This window comes from Strix uralensis, chromosome 14 (genome assembly GCF_047716275.1).
Source record: "Strix uralensis isolate ZFMK-TIS-50842 chromosome 14, bStrUra1, whole genome shotgun sequence".
Classification (NCBI taxonomy): Eukaryota; Metazoa; Chordata; class Aves; order Strigiformes; family Strigidae; genus Strix; species Strix uralensis.
Genome location: NC_133985.1, coordinates 24,186,733 through 24,210,549, shown reverse-complemented (window position 1 = coordinate 24,210,549; position 23,817 = coordinate 24,186,733). Strand labels below are relative to the sequence as shown.

Here is a 23,817-nt window from a genome sequence, read left to right as displayed (position 1 = left end):
CTGTCACACGTGATGGAGCCTAGCTGTCCTGGCCTGCCGATGGGAAGTGGGGAATGAATTCCTTGTTTTGCTCGGCTTGCATGTGGGCTTTTGCTCTATCTGTCAAACTATCTATCTCAACCCACAAGTTCTCTCACTTTTACTCTTTTGATTCCCTCCCCCATCCCACCAGGGCAGAGTGAGTGACGGGCTGTGCTCTGCTTAGCTGCTGACCAGAGTTAAACCACAACACAGGGTTTCCCTTCTACTTTTCCACTTTTCATAGCCGTAACAGAGAAGCTGGGCATCTCTAAAAGGTCCTCTAAGTGTAGCCTCATTGTTTTTCTGGTCTTGAGGCTTTTTTTTTTTTTTAAGTAACTTAATGATTCAACCCAGTGCACATTCTCACGCATATTTGTTTATAAGGCAAGAGATATTAAGTAGGTTATCTTCCATATGACACAACAAAATTAATTATATTAAGTGCAGTGCTTTAAGTCACTTTGAGAAATGCAGCCCTAAACTCACTTAGATCAAGGCTGACTAAAGATAAGGAGTGTTACAAAGTTGTCTCTTACAACTCCTCCACCATGTATCTTCATTTTCTTTTGAGTTCGTTCTTAGATCAGGTAACAGAAAGGTTTCCTTTGGGAGAGGAGGGATTCATCAGAGAAAAAGTAGTTTTCTCAATTCCATGGACACACTTTTCAATAGGAATACGCTGCAGAACATCTACTGCAAGTATGCATGTCTTCCTCAAACACGCTGGATCGTGAGCTACTCACCTCTCCCTGGGCTTGTGATCGGCCTGTTTTCAGTTTCTCCTGCCCAGTAACAGCTGGCAAACTGGTATCAGAGATTCTCACAGTTGTCGGTGTCAAAGCAGTTGTAGTAACTGCAGTTGCAGAAGTCACCGTACCTTGGCCAGCCTGTTCCAGTGATTTCGCTGCCTCTTTACATCCAGATCCAACTAGTAACGCTTGTCCAGCCACAGAGGAAAATGGAGTGAAGGGCAATGGTGTGTCACCGCCAACTGGCTCATCCTGGACTACCAGTGTTCGGCCGTTCTCTTTGGTGTAAGTGGCAAAGCGAATATTGCGATTAAGCTGAGGAATGAAGGCAGGCAGCTGTTTGGCCCTCGGATCCAGTCCTGTTTCACTACTGGAGCCTCCCTTCCAAGGACCTCTGCTTGCCTCACCTCCATCACTACCATTGCTATCGACCTCACCCCTCTCCTTTAGCTTCTTTGTTGCAGGATCACACCCAGAATCTGAAGCGTTTTTCCTCCTCCGTCCATCCTTTCCCTCCAGACTTTCTTTCTTCTTTTTCCCTTTAGATGATTTAGCTGCTTTTATTCCCCCTCCCTATAATAGACAAAACCATGCAATCACTAAACAGAACAATCAGGATACCTGTTCAAAGAACTTTTTTCTATTAGAACATAATACATTACACTGCTCTTAAGCTTAGGAACATTTAATCACAAATTAAGACGACCTAAGGAAAGATACCATGCGAACACAAAACACAAGCCTAGGTGCAGTCTTGTCTTCTCCGTACTAGAATAGGATCTCCACAGTAAAATTTTTAGCTGAGCTATTTTGCTGTATCATGTACCACATCATGGCGGATTTTGGGAAACACACAACATGGCCATACTCCAACATAGTTCTTGCTAATCTATGAAAACTATCTGCACACTAATTTTTGCTACAAGTCTAATCCCCGCAGTTCTTTTGAAGGGCACACTGTCTGTCCACTACCCAAACCCTACAGTATTTAACTATAGGAGATAGCTTGCCCTTTATCCTAGGGTAAAAACACAGGTTCAAATGTTATCATGAAACCTCTCAACTGAAGCAATAAAATGCCACAGACATACAAGCCTGCTTCAGAGAAGCCGGATGGTAATTTTCAGAAATGCCTAAAAAGGTCTGTGAAGAAGTACAGAGTGATCCCACCAGAAAAAGGCAGTGAGCAGAGACATTCTTTATCAAAGCACTACCCCTTAAAATGGGGCACAACAAATATGATTGCTGACCCCCCCAAGATCCATGCTGAACTTAGTAAAATAGGCCTAAATGAAAAGAGAAGATTGTTTAAAGAAAGCTATGACCATCTCCCAAACCGGTAAAGTTTCCCTCTTCCAGTTACATTATCAAAAGCCCACAGTGAACACAGCATCAGTTTTCAGTTGCTTCCATGTTTTAGATGTTTTCCATCTAAATCTTTATGAAGTTCCACACTGTACATACAAGACCTGAACTGCTGTAGTACCTCGCTTGGGGAAGTGTTATCCATCACCACATGAATCAGTCGAGGATCCACCGACTTTATTTCACCACTCTAATTTTTATGCACGTGGATATTGAGGAGGAAGAAAAGAGAACGTTAGTTTTTATTTCAGAGTATGTAGTATCAACATAAGTGACCTTAAACACAGGGTTACTCTGCAGCCCCTTCCCCATTTGCCTTTTCTTTCTGTCCCACTTCCTTAGTAATACTACAGCCTTCCAGTTTACCTTCTATCCTTTTGTTCCTTCTCTATTTCAAAAACTTTCAGATTTGATTCCTACCAGTGTTTCCTTCTATATTTGCTCTACTGAACATCTCTAGAGGCATTCATTGCATTAAACACAGCTCTTCTTAAATGTGATTTACCATTGTTCTAGCCTTCTGCACATTCACTCTGCTAGATGTAGAAAACACTTCCAGAAGGAAGCACATCAGTTTATGCTAACGACCCTCATCAGCGTCTCCCCAAAAGGAGCCATGAACACCCCGTCTCTATAACTGTGCTTGGAGGTCATCTTTTTATTTCACAGTAGGTAGGCAGTAAGTTGGGTGCTTCCTGGCCTGTATCTGCTGAAAGCATATACTCCACAGTTTCAATGCCTCTCCGAAGTACTAATCCTATTTACCACACATGGTACTTTTTTTCCTGTGCTCCAGCAATAGATCTAGTGGTCAGAGCACAGCATCACTGCATTTGTACACAGGACTTACTGGGCACATTCAGTGCATTTGTTTTGCACATGGAAAAGGCTTCGGGTGCAGGGGGCATGGGACAGGACCCAAAAACCCCTACAAGTGCTGCTGCTACAGTAATTTACAGACAGCACCACAGACCTGTTTCTAGCTGCTCCTGACTAAGGAAGCCATTAGGAGCAGGCTGCTGCTAGGACTGAACTACCAGTCAGACTGCACAGAAGCATATCATACAAACCAGGTAACTCCAGCGTGCACAGGTTTTCTGTGCTGTTCACAACACATGCTAGGCTTACTGAGAGGAACAGGGCAAAAGTAAACAGCCTCAGCCAAAATACATCAATCGATTTTGTTTAGACTAAGCCTTCATCTTCTGTGCTACATTTGTTTCAAGCCACTTGTAAAGCCTGTCAGACAGAAGCTGAGAGAAGACATAGGAAGACCACAGCGTAACAGACCCAGAAGGTACTTTCTGTACACCAGCATGCTCTCCCACCCAGAAAGCCACTTCCAATATTTTTTCATATAGTGCTCGTTGCCAAATAAATTCTTATAGCTTCTTTTACAGACATGGGCTGTGTATCATTGTTTATTGTGAAAAGTCATCACAATAGAACAAAAATATTCTGTGAATTGCAACGTGGATAATTACTCATTTTTAAGCAAATACACAAGAACCAGAGGTACGAGTTCTGGTGAAGCTGTCATTCTCCATGAGATATTGGGGAATGGTATTTTAAGAACACCAAAGCACTGCTTCGTATTTTTACCTCAGTCACAGACACCTCCATAAGACGAGTTATTGGGTCTTGATGGCTCACAACACCACAAAGCCAGCTATTTTCATCCTCTGGTTGGTAAACCTTAACTCTTTGGCCTTGGACACTGTAAGGACCTGGAAAAGAAGAACTTTTGAGTACATTTTCCGGACAAGCCTTGTGTCATACTAGCCAAGAGTCATAAAATAAAAAAAACTTATGTACGCATAATTAGGGCTGGAAGTGTCATCTTTCAGGTGGAAAGAAATTAAAACGCTAGGACTTCTGTTGCAAATCCTGCATAAGCCAAGCATTCTGTTGTAAAAAGTCAGTAAGCGCTCATTGCTGTAACTCAAAGCTATTGTAAGGACAAAATTAATACAGTTTACAAGTTAAAAAAAAAAAAGAACATGAAAGATCAAAATAAACTCAGTCCTTTGACAAAAATCAAGCTAGACAGGGACTCCTTGCTAACTAAACTCTTTTGTTTTCTAACTTACAGATAAGTAGTATTAAAGCATCAGTTTGGTGGACAGTCACAGCACTCTGCCTCAGTCCAGATACATCAAATCTCAGTATAAACTGCATGCAGTTCAGAATAGAAACATTTATTTGTAACTGTGGAAAATTTAATATAATTGCACAAACATCCAACGTCTCTAAACCAATCAGTCTTAGTTCTTTGACATGAGTAATGGATCATTTACAGAAAGGTTTCCTCCAACCCTGCCCTCACCCTCCACACCAGCATGCAGAACTTTCCTCCTACCCTAATTCCAGACAAAAAAAAATCTTTGTTAACATTAGATGATGGAAATACACACGATCCAACAGCCTGTATCTGATACAACAAGAACTATGCGCTTCAGGAGAAGGCTCCAAACTGGGCAACTCTGAAGCTACTTGCTCATGTACGAAATATTGTCCTCATAGCATTTTTATCAATAAATATTTCATTTAACCAAAGGCACCAAATTGCCATTAAGAATTACATCATCCTTCAAGTGTAATACAGTGGCCTACCTCTAGGCCACCTGGCCCACGAACCCAAACTCTGGATAGAGTTTAGCACTAGAGCTAGAAGACCCCAATCTGACAACAAAAACTGCAACCAGGCTTAACCTTAATACACAATCCAGACAACAGTTAAGGTATTAACTCTACACTGAACAGCCACACCATATTTTTTAACTTCAACAATAAATGTATTAATTATCAAAATGCCAAAATCTGAATCTGACATAACAAAAGAAATTTTTTAAACATCAACAACTACAGTGTGACTTCACTTCTAAATTTCCAGAATTATACAACAGTACCACAGAACATGAGCAAAACTTTAAAGATTCAAAGCCAAAACTTAAAATAAGGCAAGTTGTAAATACATGGACGTTTATCAGTAATATGTTGTCCTACTTTAACTACATCTTCAGCAATCATCCCCAGTAGGTATTTCAGGTTGTATCTCAGCAACTGCTTACCTGTAAAGAACTTGCAAAACAATACAGAAAACTGACCTTCCAAATCAAACAGTAACAGATACTATTACCATTCTCCTTCACAAATCCCAGCATAGTCTAACCATTCCACAGTAAAGTAGCTTTGAGATAGAAAATCCCAGTCTCACCTCTGCTAAATATCTCCTGAAGCTTCTGGTCACTGATCAATGCATTGACAGATTCTCTTAGTGAAGGCTGTTCCTGCAGAATCTGATTTTGACTCTCTGTTCCCATCTGCCAACAACAAACAGTTTTAACATAAAAGTATAGTCTTTTAAGGTAATAGAATCATTAGTTTTTAAGGGACAGCTCTTCTTGGACTGTCTTCAGAGACTGACAAGCCAAAAAAAAGTAAAATTAAGAAAAACATTGAGGAACATGCCAGGAGGGAAAATAAGACTAGCTATGCAAAAGCTGTTGCAAAACTTCCACTGCAATTATCAGCTACAGGATGCTTGACAGCTAGCTCTGCAACTGCCCAGGACAGAGGAACTAGGACTTTTCAAACGCAGTTGGAGGTTTGTGTAAGCGCCTGGAAAAGCAGGGAAACAAATGCAAATACATGACAGGGCGGTGAAAGAAGGAAGACAAGTATATTTAAGTGGAACAGTAAAAAAAAAAATTAATCTGACAAGCACAGCATAAAGTTATATTTGCACTTTAACTGAACAAATACCTGAAACAAACGTAATCCACTGGCATCAGACAGGAAACGTAAATGTCTGTCCAGAAGAAACTCCACTGGGACCACAGAGCCCAAACCCAGCTTATCTACTAGAGGAGTGAAGGTCTGTGATGAACAACAAAAAACAAAGGTTATAAAAATGGCTGAGCACACATATAAGCCAACAACAGTTGTTTTCACATGCCATTTAAGTATCACGAAGTATAAAACATTTAATTTCTCAACTTGCACCACCCAGTGCCCGAGTTTTCTTAATCATTATGTCTAAGCCAATAGTTCTTGCAAGTGTGGCATATTACAAGAAAGAATTACAGAAAATTGGCTTTACTTCTTCATTAGAACTCAAAGCAGAACTGAAAACACCTGTTGTGGTATTTGTTTTTTCATAGGTAAGCACCTTCTGATGCTCAGGTTAAAAATAAAAGCTATCCTACATATTCCAGGTATCGCCTCCTTAAAGGAGCATTTTTATTCCCATACAGAAGTCAGGTGTAAGTAAATTATAGGCATATTATTAAAGAGGACCTTTTTTTGCTCGTGTTTTGTGCAAAACTGAAGTTCCTAACAGGTGTACTGTTGATATTCAAGTTGTAGGACAAATCACTACGAATACCTAGCAGACTCAGAATGATAACCTCGTAACGGAACTTGATGATGGAAGAGGAAGTTGCCAACCACTGGAGTCTTTGAAACGTGTTACCCGTCTCATGCTCACACTTACATGGTTTTAACACACAAGTATTCACAACATTTTTCGCTTAACAGCTCTCATCAAGTTTGTTCACACTCCATTCTACCGTACACAACAGAGTATGTCGTGTAAATACACAATTTATCTTCTCAGTTTATGTAAAACTATTTCCTAAAAGTGAACAGGACTACAAGAATGAGACAAAGAAGGATGAATATACACTTGTAAGTGATAGCTCTCAAAAAGAAACCAGAAACCACCACCACCCCCAAGAAACACCATCCATTTTGTAGTGCTCAGTAGTTGGCTTCCCAGAACTGTCCACATGGCACATACGTACACCGGGGCTTCAGCCGACTCCAGGGAGGGTCCCACCCTGGAGCAGGCGGCTGCGCGGGAAGGAGCCCCCGCTGCTGTCGGTCAGTGCTGGGAGGACGGGGGTGACCCATGCCAGAGCGGCCTGGGGAGAGCTGCAGCCCGTGGGAAGGGCTCACGGCGGAGAAAGTTCGTGGAGGACTGGCTCCCGTGAGAGGGGAGCCACGCTGGGGCAGGGGCAGAACGCGAGGAGCCCCCCTGCCAAGGGGGAAGAGGCAGCAGCCTGCCCACACTCCCCGCTCCCTGCCCCCCGCCTGCACCGCCCAGGGGGACGAGGTGCAGAGAGCAGGAGCAGAGCTGAGCCGGGGAAGAAGGGAGCGGTGGGAGGAAGGTGGTTTTAAGATGAGGTAACGCTTCTCACTGTCCTACTCTGTTAGGTGGTGGTGTTGTCGGTGTCTCAATTAAATGTATGTTCTTTTTTTCCTTCCCCTAACGAGTCTGCCTTTTGCCTGTGACCGTAATGGGTAAGTCATTGCTCCCTGTCCTTAGCTTGATTCCCAAGCCTTTTGCTTTACTTTCTCCTTCCCAGTGCTGGCGGGGAAGGGGGGAATGAGCAGTTGTGTGGTGCTCAGTTTCCCTCTGAGCTCAAACCACAACCAGTGACCAACTTAGGGCACAGCCCACTGTCTTATTCTCTTCCCCAAAGTGCCTTCAGGAACACCTATTAGAACAATGCAGCCACCTTTACCATACAGAGCTTTAGAGTCCACAGTAAGACCAAAAGGTTTATTCTCACAATTCAGAAAAACCTAACACACTCAAAAGTTTTAAAATAGGGAAAAATAATCTTTGAAAAGGTATGTACCACACTTCTTCAGAGACCCACTGGCAAACAGTATCTCCCTTCTGTAAAGTAACAGCTTTCAATTGCTGGGGCAGGAACTGGAAGCACACAGCCTCTCAGATGCTGTTCCAAAGGCACGAGAATTCCCAGTTAACTGATCTCATACTCACCCTTTTAAAAAAACCATCCCCAAGCAATTTGTGGTACCTGCAAAACAGTGCCCTGTATGATATCCAACCCTTGTGTTTCACAGCAGAGTTGATGCAAACCTCTGAGGCTATGAGAGCTTTTGGCCCAATACTCACCAGTGCCGGCCACTGTGCCAGTGAGACTCGAGTCCCCTGGAGCATAACTGGATCACTTCGAGGTGCCCAGACCAAAGATCCTTCCAGCAACAACACTATAACTTCTTCAGCATGGACTTTAACCCAGGCATGTTGCTTCCAGTTACAGCCATCAAATTCCACAAAGATCTGATAAAAAAAAAAAAATTAGAAGGCATTTCATCTCTTTTCAGACACTGAATAGGAAAAAATAGATTCCTACAATCCCTATGGATAAGGAGTCAGACTTCCTTTAGTCAGAAAAATTAGGATAAGTATTGTAATAACGCTGATAGCTATCAAACATTACAAAGGAAACGGGAATCAAATTCACAGCAATTGCTAATCTCTGAAAACTTATTTATCCCCAAACACACATCACTGGCTCCAAATGCTGTGTTTCCCCATATAAAATTAGATGTAAAAATTGTTCATCCCAAAATACAGCTCAATGCAAGCCTCTTTCACATTGGAATTTTTTTGAGAATTTAGACACTTTTACTTGGCATTTCAACAGATGGCCTGTATCAGTATGGCTGACTGACATTCACAGAATTAAATCACCAGGAAAGTTTGTGTTTATGAAATCCACTCTAAATCAGAAGTTTTGAGTTACCTTATACATTATTAAACTCCCTGAACGAAGTGCAAATATTTTGGATGTCATGAGATTATCCAGAAATACCTACTCAGCAGATTTTTCATTACCTTATTTACAAGTGTGACATCATAAACCACCCAATTCTAAATCACTATTCCAAGATATAATGGTCTTTTTGTCTATCACAAAGGACAAATGTTAAAGCCATATAAAATTACATGGCAAGAATGCCAAGAGGAGGAACGCAGGCTACAAGTCTCATTCCACATCCTAACAACTACAGCTATTAAATGTTAAAGCACAGTCGCATTCCAACCTTTAATCTACAGAATTTACATACTACACAAAGATAATCAATTATGTCAGATTAACAGCCAGAAATTCCTAATCAGCTAAGAAACACCTTAAGCTGGACAGTCAAAACACAGTTCTGTAATAATTACAAGATCAGTGGGCGTTAACAGAGCACGAACCAAAGACAGACAGCTCTCCGCTTTACCAGTAATCCTTATTAAAAGAGGTATTAGAGATCACTCACACACTCTTCTTCCCCACTCCTCCCCCTAGACTCAGAAGCTCAAACTCCAAGGGGAGAGGGAGAGAACATGAAGCAATTCTCATGATGAATTCTTGAACTCCATTACTGTTTAAGCTGCCCCGCAGACAAAGAAGACGGAACCTTTCAAGATATCCTTCCTTCAATTCACCAGATGTCAGCAATATAATGGAAACTGGACTGAACACCTTTTCGGTTTCAGTGGGCCTGTACCCTTCTTAACATTATATTTGTGCTACTTAGGCAGTAGTATGTGACAAAGAAAGGACTATCAGGTAAGAATAATCAAATGGAATTATTTGTATATATGTACACTATTAATGAGGTAATCATCTTGTCATGATTCTCTTATCATAAAGGTTATATGAAAAAAGGTTGTCAAAAAGAACTGGTAGAATAACACTGACTTTGAAAAATATGCCTTTTTGCAAGATATTGAAGAATTGGATGAAAAGGAGGGAAGATTTTATAAGTGAATACACATGACCTCTCACTAGCACATCCCCTTAAATTAGCTGGCAAGGATCAAGGCAAATTCAAACAAGCAATAAAGTGCAGCTTACCACTCTGTCCCAAATAAATGAGGGTACCCATTAGGTTTATTTTTTATTTATTGCTTCACACAAGACTTAACCAAGTCATCTTACCTTGTGACACACATGAAGTAAGACTATAAGAAAATCTCTTCCAGCCTTAACCTATAAGACCCCTCACATTTCCATGAGTCATTATAAATTGATCAAGTGGAACAGCTGTACTTTTAGCTGCAAATTTAACACATTACTCCCTGGTTTAAAAGAAGAAAAAAGAAAAAAACACTACAAGAAATAACGTGTGATGAACTTCAAGATGGGCGTCTCACGTTTAAGAGGATCACTACACATTCTGACAAACCCTGTGCACCCATCACACGCCACGCTGCAGTGACGCCATCTGCAGCATTCGAGAAGCCGTTTCAGCAGGAGCCCTCTCCATCACCTGCCGAAGGTCTTGGGAGTCGGGGAGCTCCCCACTGACTGGGAGCTCGCCAACTTTACTCCAATTTACAAGAAGGGCACGAGAGAACGTGGGAGACCAAGCGGAAAGCTAAACAAACCCGGTCCTTTGCCAAGCCATAAATCCCTCTGCTTAGCGGGGGATGCAGAACGGCAAAGACAGAGCTTGGTAAAAGAAAGGGAGGGGTGGAGACTCCCCTGAGCTTCTCTGAGGAATGTCTCAAACACTCACAAGATCAAACAAACTTTATGCTTGAAAAGGAACTGAAGACTGATAAGAGGGGAACATCCCACCCCAGAAGGCGCCAAAGGCTGGATGATCGTCTGAGAAGCATGCGAAAATCTGTGGTAATCAGGGGAAAGGTAAATGTGGCAGGGAGGTCACCACCGACTCAATTCAAGACGAAAAAACTTGCCCCCCCCACCTGTAAGAAGCATGAGTTCTAATTTACATAGCAAGAGAGACTAATTTAACCCATAGCAGAAGAATGCTGAGCTCTGCCCAGCCACAAAACTTTTGAAAAAGGGGGTCCACATTAAGGGATGAGAATAAAAGGGGGTGACAAATTACATCGGGCGGGACTTCAGGATGTGAGCGCCCCTAGAAACCGAAGACCCCCATTGGCAGGCCCAACGCTGGAACCCAGACCGGTGATCTCTCTCTCTCCCCACCCCCCATCTCTATCCCTCCTCTCTTTTCCCCCCTCTTCCTTGTTATCATTAAATAACACAAGGCATATCACATCGCTTGCCACAATTTGTTATATACTTAGTCAATTATCATGCACTCAATTAATGCACCATGGGAAATAAATAAATGTTTATGTATGGACTTTGAGACTTGTCTCACCACTGTCCACTCCACTGGGGATTTATGAATCTAAGTCACTTGTCGCCCTCTTCTGAGCGGAAAATGTGACAGGGCAGACCCAGGGAACCACAGACCTGTTAGTCTAACCTCAGTACTGGGAAAAATTACAGAAAATCACACAGGGTGCTACTGAAAGACATTTAAAGGACAATGCAATCGTCGGGCAAAAGCCAACATAGGTTCACAAAAGGAAAGTCCTCTTTATCTAACTTAATCTCCTTCTATGATGAGACCACCCATGCAGTAGATGAAGGGAAGGCAGTAGATGGAGTTTTTCTGGATTTTAGTAAGTCAGATACTATCCCTCACAGCATCCTTCTGGACAAGTTCTCCAGCTGCGAGATAAGCAGGTTCACAGTACGCTGTGTGTAGAACTGGCTGAAGAGCAGAGCTCAAAGGGCTGTAGTGAACAGGGCTACATCTGGCTGGCTATCGGTCACCAGCGGCGTTCCTCGGGGCTCAGTGCTAGGGCCACTGCTGTTCGGGGTTTTATCAACCATCTGGATGCAGGAGTTGAGCGCACCATTAGCAAGTTTGCTGAGGATACCAAATAGACAGGTGCTGCTGACTCTCTCAAGGGATAAGAGGCCTTGCAGAGGGATCTAGATAGACTGGAGCATCAGGCAATCATCAGTGACATGAAATGTAGCAAGAACAAATGCCAGATTCCACTCCGGGGACAAAGCAATGCCAGACACAAGTATCAACTGGGAGAGGAGCGGCTGGAGAGCAGCCCTGCAGAAGGGGCCTGGGGGTGCTGGGGGGCAGCAGCTCAGCAGGAGCCAGCAGTGGGTCCTGGCACCAGGGGGGCAAAGCTGCATCAGAGCAGGTTCAGGCTTGACATCAGGGAGCATTTCTTCACTGAGAGGTTGGTCAAACACTGGAACGGGCTCCCTGGAGAGGGGCTCGATGCCCCCAGGCTGTTGGTGTTGAAGAGGCATTTGGGCTGTGCCCTTCCTAACGTGCTTGAACTTTTGGTCAGCCCTGAAGTGGTCAGGCAGTTGGACTAGATGATTGTTGTAGGTCCCTTCCAACTGAAGTATTCTCTTCCATCACTTAACTCAGAAAACAGACTTTATAGTTTTCCCTTCTAAAATCCAAGACCCATGAACGGGGTCAAAAGGAGAGAAAAGACAACATTATCATATTAAGACCATCTCTCTCCCCTGCAAAACAGAGAAGTCATGGCAAATTTGTTCTACACACTTTATATTCAATATTCAGTTTCCTTCCATCTTTGTATGATCCACATAAGCAATGGAGTCCTGCCAAACTTGGACTTACAACCATTAAAAAAGGTGTTACTAGTTCTAAGGCAATACCCAAGAGTATTTTCCTACACACAGATAGGCAGGGCAGCTGTTCTTGACCCACGCAACACCACACATGATATTGTCAGTAGATTCCAACATATCACAGCAACAAGAAGGATGAAACCCTCAATATAAACAGCTATGTTCTCAGTTTCTGCTTCCAGAATCTGCAACAGAAATCACTTGGTGTACTGGGTGCAAGAAGCAGAAGCTGACTGGCACAGCACACCAAGTATTTGTGCATATATCACTTTGCATTGCGACAGAAAACCACAGCGTATTCATGAACTGATGCTCAGATTCTATGAGAAAACACTAAGGGAATCCTGAAAGAGGTGCCTCAAGCGAGGAAAGCAAGGACAGAAGAGACAGACTTGAGAGTGAATAAACATATTTCCTTTGATATTTGAAGTGCTAAACAGGAATATTCTACCTTTGCTGAAAAACCCAGAAGCCTTATGCGAAGTGGCTGCACTGTAACTGAGCGTTTCCTGGTTTTCTCCCTCATCTTTATTTGAATACTGCGTAGTTCTGCGTCTGTATGCTAAAGCCCTGGCTACACCAGAATCAACTACCCCTCCAACGTACCGACGGCCCTACAATTCACAGGGTCACATCTACCCACAGGATCTTCCGCCACCCTCCTAACTCTGCACACAGCCAGTTCAGACAAGCCATTGGTAAGAACAGCAACGGTGCTCTGTTAGTGCCAGTGCTTTTAAACAGCGGTGCTGATGACGGCAACTAGATACACAATTAGTGCAGGTACGTCTGTATCATTAAAAAACTGACGCTGCTTAGACAAAAACACACCTGCAGGATTTCCCAAGTTCTCCTATGGGGAAAAACACCTCTCCTAAGCAGTATCTGATTACAAAAAATAAAGATTTTTATGTTTTGGTGATTTGGGGTTTTTTAACCTACAAAACCAGGGTTCTCTTCCAACACAAAAAAACCCAGAGTGTGCACACACACCTGTAATTCTCACCCCCCTCTTTTATTCTGCCTCTTCCAATAAAAAGTGACCTTAGAAAGCTGAGCGGTTGTTCTGCTTTATTTGATATACAAAGACAGCCTGAAGCATTTTTTCCAGAAGACGCTCTTGTCCAGCTACTACCCTAACATCCAGACTTAACACACTATAGAGAACTGCAGTCTGGTTCAAATGGAATTTCCCCTAAAGTTTTCCAACATCAGTTCCACTATAAAAGCAGCAACAATAGGAAGACCATAGCATAGATAATACAGATACATTGGCCTTTTCCATCACGTGACATACAGGCTCTAAATATAATTTATAATAGAAAAAATACTGTAGCTTATCACACTAGAATTTGCATCTAATGTAGATGCCATCTGTGAAAAACATAAAATCTGTACATTTTAGGGTTTTATAAATTATAAAAAACAGAAGATGGCAAAAAATCCAAGCTCAAAAATATCCCTTAAAATGGTCTTAAATTTTACCTAGTTTTGAAAGGAAGGATGGTCCATCAGTTGCTAGAGAGTAGCCAGAGACCCAGGTTCAATTCCCTGCTTCATCAGAGGCTTCCTGAATGACCCTGGTCAAGCCATTTAGTCTCACTGGCTGAGTTTCCCCATCTGTAAATTGGAATAATAGTACTTATGCCCAGAAAGGAGGCATTGGTAGGAATCTGTTGCGACTACCAAGTAAAACTGGGTAACAAGTTGGTCCATGGCCTCTTACTCATGATGCAGTAAGAACTACATTGTCAACACGTGGGCGAGGAAAGAAGGGAAGGTAGATACTGAGATTTCAGCTTGGGAGAACACATCCAAGATCTCATGCAGCTAGTACCACCACTAAATGAGATTTTAAAAATTAAACTACAGTAGTTTTCTAGTAGTTTTATAATGCAAAGTATTATTCTGGAATCCATTATATGAGATAAAGATGCTTAGAAAACTTGTAGCTTCCCATCCAGTGATCATGCTTCAAACTATTTCTTACAAGCAAAAGCAAAAAAAATACAATCTGAAATATATACACACACACACACTAGGTGTTTTACTGCAGCTGATTCCCAAAGCCAGGAAAATTAGGGGAAAAATAAGGAGAAAAAATCCTCCTCTGCAATAATTTATATCAAGCCAGACAAAAAGTAGATTTTATCACATGACCAAGAAACCAGTTATTAGACAGAACAATTATGCTTAAAGGTTGATACTGATTAAGACACTATATATTTGGTGAAGAACTAAATACATTTCTAAAATTAGAACATACACATCGTTTTTGTATTTCCTTGGCACTTTCCTATGCTTGTAACACATAACGAAAATTAAGCAAGACAATCAAAAATGCTTTTGACAGGATCTAGGGCAGAAATACTATTAAAATAGCAGGAGCTAGAGAAACCATAACTCTGCTAAAGCCATTACCTTATGGCACAGCAAGCTGCTAATAAATGGCCACAGATATCTGTGTTTCTGTTTTGGAGTTGAAGATGAGCTGGTACCATCCAAGTCAACACTTCACGTGCACAGTAATCTACAGCAGCACTTCGCAATCTCTAATGAAGATCAACATGTCTATCAGTCAACGGGTTCCAGATAACAGCAACTTTTTTTTGCAAGAGCTTAAGAAAATACCTGCCTTCATGTACTTTAGACTTTTTTAAAAACAACTCTTGAAATTGTTGAAAGAAGGAAGGAGCCAGTTATGAAAAAGGACAAGGAATTAATCTGATTACTTAGCCTCAGTGTGGTTCTGGCCAAAAGAGAGGACAGCATCAAAATGAAAACAGAACTATAAAAATGACAGGTCTGTCTCAGATCTGATTTGATAAAACTATTATTTTGTTGAATAATCAAACTTTTAGGTTTTTTACTTCTGTAAAATATTAGTGTCACATTGTACTAAATACATACAAGAGTACAAGTTAAACACATGGAAAACGTGACCCCAGTGGATCTCAAACCCTGAAAAGGAGTGCTTCACGTGAACTTCAGGCTTTGGCATCAGGTCCAATATTACTTAGTTCTGATGCACTGATGACCCAGCAACACATTACCAATGATAAAGCTGGCAGTCTATTCAAAAATTTCCAAAGGAAACAAAGATGACAGTACTGTCCTACCTCACTTTTTCTAGTAGGCTGATGGCATCAGAAAATCATTTGTAGCACTGCCAGTCAGAAAATAGCGGCCTATGTCTTTGTTGTAAGATGTTGGACGTACACCCAGAACAAGGCATCGCGTCCTGAGAAACAATGCATCTGGAGTATTCAACAGATGCGAGCGATTCTTTTTTTTAAATAAACAGCTTGTTTTTCAAAATATAGTTTTTATAATCTTCAGTTGCATACAACACAAATAACAATTTTGCCTCACTTTACTATTCACACTTTCCCAGAAAACTTTGCCATATAAAAGTTACTTAAAAACATTCATGGGTAGAAACAGATTAGATAGTCAAAGGCCCTGTCATTCTTTGATTGAAGAAAGACTACCAGGTCTTCCAAGTAGAGAAATACCAGTCTCGCACCTTGAATTTAGGCTTTGGAACACTTTTGTGTAACATTTCACACCAGGGAAAGACAGCCTATTTGCTGAACACAAAAATCAACTATTCCCTGATAAAATGGAAGCATTTGACTGAGGGTCTTCATAGGAATCTGTTCTAGTTCCAAAAGTGAAAGTGTTTGAGAACAGTCACTGAATATTGTAACAGACACCAGGATTCAGCAGAAAGAGAAACCTGAGAAACTGCCTCAGATCAGAGCACAACACAGTCACCAAAATAAGCACAAGGTGCTAAACAAAGGCAGAAACTACCAGTAACAGGACAAGTAACAGTTTTATAAAAAAAAAAAAAATTAGCTTATAATGGATCATAAGGTGGTATACGTTCAGCTATCTCATGCTGTTTCAAAACAGGACAGACATATATGTAAACAGCTGAATAGTGCACAACACCTGAAGCGATTGCCTCTCTGCTCAGCCTCAGGAAGTTCTCTGCTAAAATACTTATGACCAGTTTGGGTCAGAACAACAGGAGACAGCAGAAGAAAGCAAACAAGAAAGATCAAAGGTCTAAAAAATGCAAACTTTGGAGTGGTCAAATCTTATTCAAAAAAAAAAATACTGAAAAGGGAATTAATAACACGACCTTCATGAAAGGCCTGCCAAAAAAACACTAAACAATCCTATTTGATCTGTCCACTACAGAGATGAGACAATACTGGGATTAAAATTTGCCCAAAAATAATTGGATAATAAAGTTTTATGGAATGCCAGGTTGCAAGAACAGAAGCAATGAAGAGACTACGCAGGGAGACTGTAAAGGCCTTTGTATAGCAGAGATGGAAAGAGGCTACAGAAACATGTCGGGAACAGCACTGGTGGGATTAATGATGGTTTGATGCAACAGGATGGAATGACAACAAAGAGAGATGGATGGGTACAAACGTCATATTATTCAAAGGTGATCACTTGTACAAATAAGGCTAAAAAAGTGACAGAACACAGTATGACGGAGAATCAAGTCAGCCTTGGACACCTTTCTGGAACACTCTTTATGCAAGCAAGCTGTTGGGGCCAGTACAGAAATAACTAGTTGTATGGCCATTTCACAAACAACCACTGAATCAAATAGCTTCCTAGAATTTAAATCTCTCTTGGCTGGCATTACGACCATTGCTTTTGAAGTCTGAACAATGATCTGACACCACAGTAATATATGGCGAACTCTACAGTAAAATTTAGCTCTTAAAAGTACCCAAATATAGAGTATCTGAAAAATATGAGTTTGTTTACTCTGTTCATTTATACTACAATGATGATAGTTTCCCTTTCTGGTTTTTGTGTGGTTTTTTTTTACTTTACTTTAACAAAGGAGGAAAAAGAAACATTTCGAGATTAGTAAATAACAGAATTATAGGGGGAATTGGGAGCAACTGCAAAACAAGAACACCATAGTTAAATTCTGCAATTATCCTAAAACGCCAGACAGGATCTGGTTTAATAAGCTCTTTAAAAGAAGAATTAAAAAATCCACCAAAACCCACAAAACATATTTCAGCAAAAATAGCAGAGAAAACCATTCCTGAAAATACTGGTCTCTAGTACCTCTTTATGTGGCTCAATATTTAGATGAGTTGGGTTAAGTAGGTAGGAAGGAGAGAATGACAAAGTGCCAAAAGAAACAGAATGCACCACAGTGTTCTGTTAGTATCCCATTTCTTTCAGAATTATTGCACTTCCAGCTCGAGCATCACCACTGGCCCTAATGCTGGCCACACATATGGAGGAAAACGTCAAGTGATGGAATATCACAGCTCAGAATCAGTGCTGGGAAAATGCAAGGGAAGAAGTCTGATCTTCAGAAAGGCCCTACCCCATCCTGTACCAAGTTCAGTCGTTTTAGATCACCCTGCCACTGCAGCTGGCTGCTACTGGCAGCGTTGCACAGTGCCACACCACCGTCACACACAGTCCATCGTCTCCCCTCCAACAAGCGACGCAGCTGACGCCGCTGTGGTACGTTTAGGGAACACGTGGCCTAGAAACTAAGGACACACAAGGAACTGTTCATTTCCTGCAATCTTCCTCCATGCTGTGTGCTTGTGGGCCCAATGACCCACAAGCATCGTGCACAAGAGACAGGAAGGGAAATTACTTTTTTTTTTTAAAGCAGTAGCTAGCTACTATATTGACTTTGTAACATCAGACCAAACTCTTCCACTGAAGTCTTCATCGTCAAGTTTTTTCTTACCCATTAAGAGCAGGAACACAAAGCACCGGACTACTGCCTCTCCCCCAGGCTGCACTGCTTTTTTCCACTTTATCCAGTAACACAACAACTGTCAAGCAGCTGAACACTTCCAGATACCAGCTGAGTTGGACAGTTTTGACTTCGGCCAAACAAGAAGATGACTGTGCCAGCTATCTCTTGTGGATAACAAATGCTACTCAAGTCAAATTTGGGATCTAACAGTAACCTCACAGCCCCTGGCTGCATGGTCACCGTGAGTCTGTCAAACCAACCGAACTGAAAACTGCCAAGCCATGCACGTTCGACACAGAGCCACTTGATGCAAGCCGTATCTCCAGCCAGTTACGTAACATCCCTCGCACTCTGAAATGAATCCAGTAATTGTGGGGTATTTTTACACCAGGCAGAGCCAAATATGTTAATCACCATGCTTTCCTTTTTAAGAGGAACTTTACTTCGGAAAATGTTTGCATTCCTACAGAAACTTCCTGCCATCGGAGACCTCCTTGCTGCACAGCCCGAGACAGACTGCCTTTTGAAGCAGCACCAGCCCGCTTTGTACACTGAGAACTCATTCACCACCCTCCAGGCCTATCCTTAAGAAGTGACACCTTTTTTCCTTATACTAAAATTAACAGTTCTGAATTTTCTCTGCTATTAGTAACTTGAAATACTTGAGCTACTGGAAAGTACGAGTTCCACAGACTAAATTTGTTCTGGAAATGCATACGTATTTTTGTCAGATATTGTGCTTTTTGTTGTTATGTCTTCTAAAATGCATCTTTACCTGATGTCTGCCTGCATCCCAATCAAAGTATCATAAAACCAACTTCCGTGAAATAATAGCAAGACAATCCATTTTGACTGCTGTTTCTTTCTGCAGCTACTTGGACTGTAGAGACGATGATATCTTTGGTTTTGCAAAACAAATCACCCAGAAATCTCTAAGAAGGCTGTTCCTAATCCCAAGTATTCACAACCCAATTATCAGCAAGAAAAGAATGAGGACTCCCAGTTCAGAACTCTGAAGGAAAAGCAACACCTTAAGTTGCAGGTTTGATACCCAGACTTTTTAAGCAATTTAAAATTGGTGCCTGTGTAACTGTCAAGTGGCAAATACACCTGGTATTAAAAATGAAAAAGAAAGAACCTGATAACTATTAGTCTATTAAGACAATACAGGTGGTTTGCCAAATATTGCAATAGTTTCAGGTGAGGGCTGAGGAGGGGGCTGCAAATAAAAGAATGGCAATAAATGGAAGGAGTTAAAAGTGAAGGTTTTAACTACATAGCTTATATGTGCTATGAAGGACTTTCTCTTACTGCATCTAACCTGACCTTGAGTATCCAAAGCATCAAATGGCACTGCACTGAAAATGAAGAATGCTGGGGTTTACAAAAGCTTAAGGGGAATGGTAAAAGTAGGATGAAAATTATTAGTTTTAAACCAGCAAGTACTAGAACAGTAGAATTATTATTGCAACATTATTAATAATGTCCCTGACAAAGCTAGCATAAAAAGTATCAAATTTCTTTAGACACATTCCTGGCCTCAAGTCTAATGGTACCTTATGCAGATCAGAGAAGAATCTGAGGAGTTTTTGGAAGTTCTTAACCATCACAGCCTCTGAAAATTTGCTATTCCAATTGCTAACTGGTTTGCCTCACTCTTTTTCCTTTGCTTTCCAAGTCTGGCATCTTCCTTGAAAAAACATTAGTGATAAAGTAGTAGTACATCGCATTTTTGCTGAGTTTCATAGATTAAATTGGAAGAAGTAAAAAAATTATTTTATTAGGTGATAGGCCACATGTCTATAGTTAAAAGAAACTCAATCTCAAAGAAAAGCTTTAACCTGGAGCTTAATGCCACATTCTCAACAACCTGAAGATAAGAAACCAAAGCTATTCTTCCTAAGTAGAAAATTATGCTATTCATAAGAAGAATGTCTAAGAAACTGTCAGCCTCCCTCCCGAGTCGCCCACCTCAATGTCATTTAGCACACTAAGCAACTCTAACAAATGAAACTCACCTCTGAATACAGTTATTAACGTCAAAATGAACAAGGTGGACATCAACAAAACCATGGTTTTTTTGGAGGAAATTCAGGAAGATGGCAAAAGGTCTGCTAAACACATAAAAACTGACTATACAAGAAAATCTCCCCGTGTTTCTCTGTGTTTTGCAAACAGAGTGTCACCATCTAGTGCAGGTGAGATACTGAAAAGGGCCTCCCAACAGCAGCACCGGCAACAAGGCAGTCACAGCCGAGCAGCACCAGCTCAGGGAGCACGGCGAGTTCATCGTGTTCACAGGACAGCAGTAAGAGTTTTTCCAACTACAAATAAGCCCGCAATAAGAAGTTTCAGAATAAAACATACTTAGAAACTACAGAAGAAAAATAAATCTGCCACTGATTGAAAAGTTGGATGCCTTGATTAGATAGCATCTACTTAATCTAATTAGATTAGAACATCTAATCAAAAGGAGGTAGCACAAATTATGGGATGCAGAGACACCAGCGGCTTTCACAGGGAAAGCATGAAGCATTGTGCAAGTAACCCGAGTCACGGCACAGTGACCTCAGGACAATAATTATGTGGAGGTAAAACTGAGTTTTGTTTTGGTTCTGCAATCAGCAGCTGAAACTGGAAGCATTAAGACTACTTAGAGAGCACTCACACTATCAAGAGAAGTTACTGTATGAGCAAATGTATTTTATGACCACATTAAAAAGCTATTCAACATCCAAATGCAAACATGATACTCAAACTCTCATTACACTGTGTAAGTCTTCTTGGAAAGACGTTTCTCCAAACATTTCTGTAAGGACATGATGTGGCTACATAGAAATATTTTTGAAGTCACCATCAGCTTGGAAGTTAAAAAAGTGGGAGCTCTGTAAAAACCTCAAGCACATGGTGGCAAAGTCAAAATATGTGCATGGAAAAACCCTAGAAATCTGAACAATCACAGGACAGATCTTGAAGGAAAAAAAGAATGGTCTGTCTAGTTAATAATCAAGGGATTCACTGAAGCGCAGAACAAGACCAGCGAAAAGCAAACAACTACTCAGCACACGGAACTTGCCCGAGGAACATGTATAAACGTACTACATGCAGAAGATTGTTTTCCAACAGAAAAAAATTAATGCCTTGTACCTTAAGAAGTTAAAGCTACAAAACAGATTTCCTGAAGCAGTTGCTTGGTTAAAACATTGCCTTACCTTTTTCATCCCTAGTCTTTAGGAAATGGACTGCCATCAAAGCAGAGATGTAACACAGTCATAACGCAAGATAAACCCCAAATAACTTTGTCATAACCACCTGCATTTCAAGCAGAAGTTGCTCCATATCCACAAGTTCACGTGTTTTCACCTCCTACAAAATCATCAGTCTTCCATTTGAAACCCGACAGAAAAAAGTACGCCAGTATTCCACAGGAATTCCTGCGTTGGGCAGTGCCCTGCAGTCACACCAAGAAGCATAAACAAACAAAAAAGGAACCTTTCGAACTTCTCGTATCAACCCTGATACCTCCACCGAAAACTGAGAAAACATCTTAGTATGGATATTACAGACACCTGACTTTCTGCAACCATTTGAATGACAAAATGGACTCCCAGCTGCCAACCTGTAGCTCAGAAACTTTATCAGTTAGTGCTGAACAAACGCATGATTCCATCTTTCGTGTTTATTTGAAGTGTGACACATACAACCGCCTCAGAGAAAAACACACCAGCAAATGCGTTAAGACAGGGACCTCAATTATGATTATAGGTACTAGTATTCAACTTGCTAAATTTTCCTCTGTTTGCACAGCTCTTGAGTCTACTGCTTTGTGCAGCCATAACTAAAATTTCAGCTGAATGAAGTGACTATATTCACCAAACAGATCGCAAAACATATGGTTTCTACTTCCCCAGCTTATGGCATTCTATTTGGTAAAAAGCAAGCCCCGTACACACCATGTCAACACTGTCCACCCAAGAAGATAAACTGCCAAAGGAAAAATATGTTATGTTTTGACAATGATGGGAAAAAACCCAAGGTCTTGCCAAAGTATATTTTATTTTTCTAGCCTTTTTCCTTGTTTCTGTTGTTACACTTCAACACTACAAAACAATATTCAAGAAGGTCTAAACAAATAATTTTGATGAAATCCCTGAATCTCTTCTGTCTGTAATTGGAACATTCAACTTCTCCAAAGGCAAACAGTTTGATCTGCTAATGCAAACACTTAACAAGGAGCTTCCTGCAGACAGACTTTGCCAGTACACAGGAACTTTCCAGCTTTCACTTGCAAGAGCTGGATCTGAATACTCCTGTTAATTTAACATGCAAGCACACTACATTTTTCATATCACTTGTATCAGTACAAATAAAACTTGCAGATGCAATTACCACTAAATATAAAGACAATGGGTTAACTCTCGTAAGACATTCCTTGAATACACATTCTAAGCAATAAGCTTATTTGAGCAGCAATTTTCCAAAGCCAAATGAACGCGGTTCACTAAGTCTGAACTAGGGAACCTGAAATCTTTGATTCTGCTGCAACCAACACCACGCAGGAGGAAGCAGAGAGCAACCCTCCAAAGTGAACCCAATATTTACCAGTCAGTGAGCTCTACACAGCATCCACTGTCAGCTCAGCAAAAACTTACAGTCCTTCAGTGATGCAAATACATACATAGCAGTCATGCTCTGTGTGATTTTACAGCTAAGCATCATTTCAGAAAACTTCCACCTGGCAGCCTACTGGTGGAAGCCTTAACAACGTCGAGTCCTTCCACAGCAGCACAGGACTGGGCAGGCCTGGCAGGGGGACACACGACTAGGCGGGCCTTGGGCCTTGCCCAGTACAGCTGTTCTTTCATTGACACAAATCTAAAATACTCAAGACTGCAGTATCAAAAGCAGCATTTCTGTCTTGGAAGTTTACCTTCTCAAACTAGAGCTTCCATTTTTCTACCTAGACTTCCCCAAACATATTTATTTTGTTTAAGTTCAATAGGTTTAAAACATACTGAAATTACTGCAGACATACACATCAGCACAGCACACGTTCAATAGTGTGACACTTCCTAAAATATCAGAAACACTGCACGGATGTCATGTAGGCGCAGCCAACAGCCAAAGCGGGCATGTCCACAATCCCCAGGAATAAAAAAGCTCCACTAAAACTCCTGCACCTGTGCAGTAATTGCTACCAGGTGTCAAGAAATTGTAAGCATCATCCTCAAATATGGAAAAGGGGAGGGAAAAAAAAAAAAAAGACAAGAACTTGGTAGTATCTTGGTTAACGGAAACGTGGAAGACAGCAGGGTGAAAAGGCACCCAGTGGATGTGGATCAGTGGTGACAGGGACAACTCCACAAAGGGTTTCACCAAACGTGTGCAGGCTAATAAGCCTCTCCGGCACACTGCCACACAAATTTTATTACTGTTCCTGTTCCATAACCTGTACTTTAAAGGAACAGCCCTTCACCTCCCAGTCCCACTGCCAGCCCTGATACCACCACCACCACCGCCCTCACTCCTACCAACCCCTTCCACACCTGCCCTGCCCCTCGCTGCTGGGCGAGCAGGACATGGGACGCCAGAGATGGCACGAGACTGGGAAGGCTCACTGGCTTCATCTCCACCCTATTCCTCATCTATA

The 23,817-nt window shown here is 41.4% G+C and overlaps 1 protein-coding gene across 4 annotated transcripts in view; it reads right to left on the bottom strand.

Moving 5' to 3' along the window:
* Positions 1-23,817, bottom strand: part of KDM3B (lysine demethylase 3B) — a 64,249-nt gene that overhangs the window by 35,955 nt on the left and 4,477 nt on the right. For 3 of the 4 annotated variants that reach the window (XR_012630808.1, XM_074883357.1, XM_074883358.1), the window contains exons 2-7: positions 8,065-8,232; positions 5,901-6,014; positions 5,353-5,458; positions 3,738-3,862; positions 2,257-2,325; positions 765-1,343 (exon numbers count right to left, since the gene is read on the bottom strand). Coding sequence is in view for 3 of the 4 variants with exons in the window: in XM_074883357.1 (XP_074739458.1) it covers positions 765-1,343; positions 2,257-2,325; positions 3,738-3,862; positions 5,353-5,458; positions 5,901-6,014; positions 8,065-8,232 (1,161 nt within the window). In the remaining variant the exon portion in view is untranslated. Of the gene's footprint in view, positions 1-764; positions 1,344-2,256; positions 2,326-3,737; positions 3,863-5,352; positions 5,459-5,900; positions 6,015-8,064; positions 8,233-13,885; positions 14,002-23,817 lie in introns of those variants that run through there. The other variant, XM_074883359.1, reaches the window with a different exon arrangement.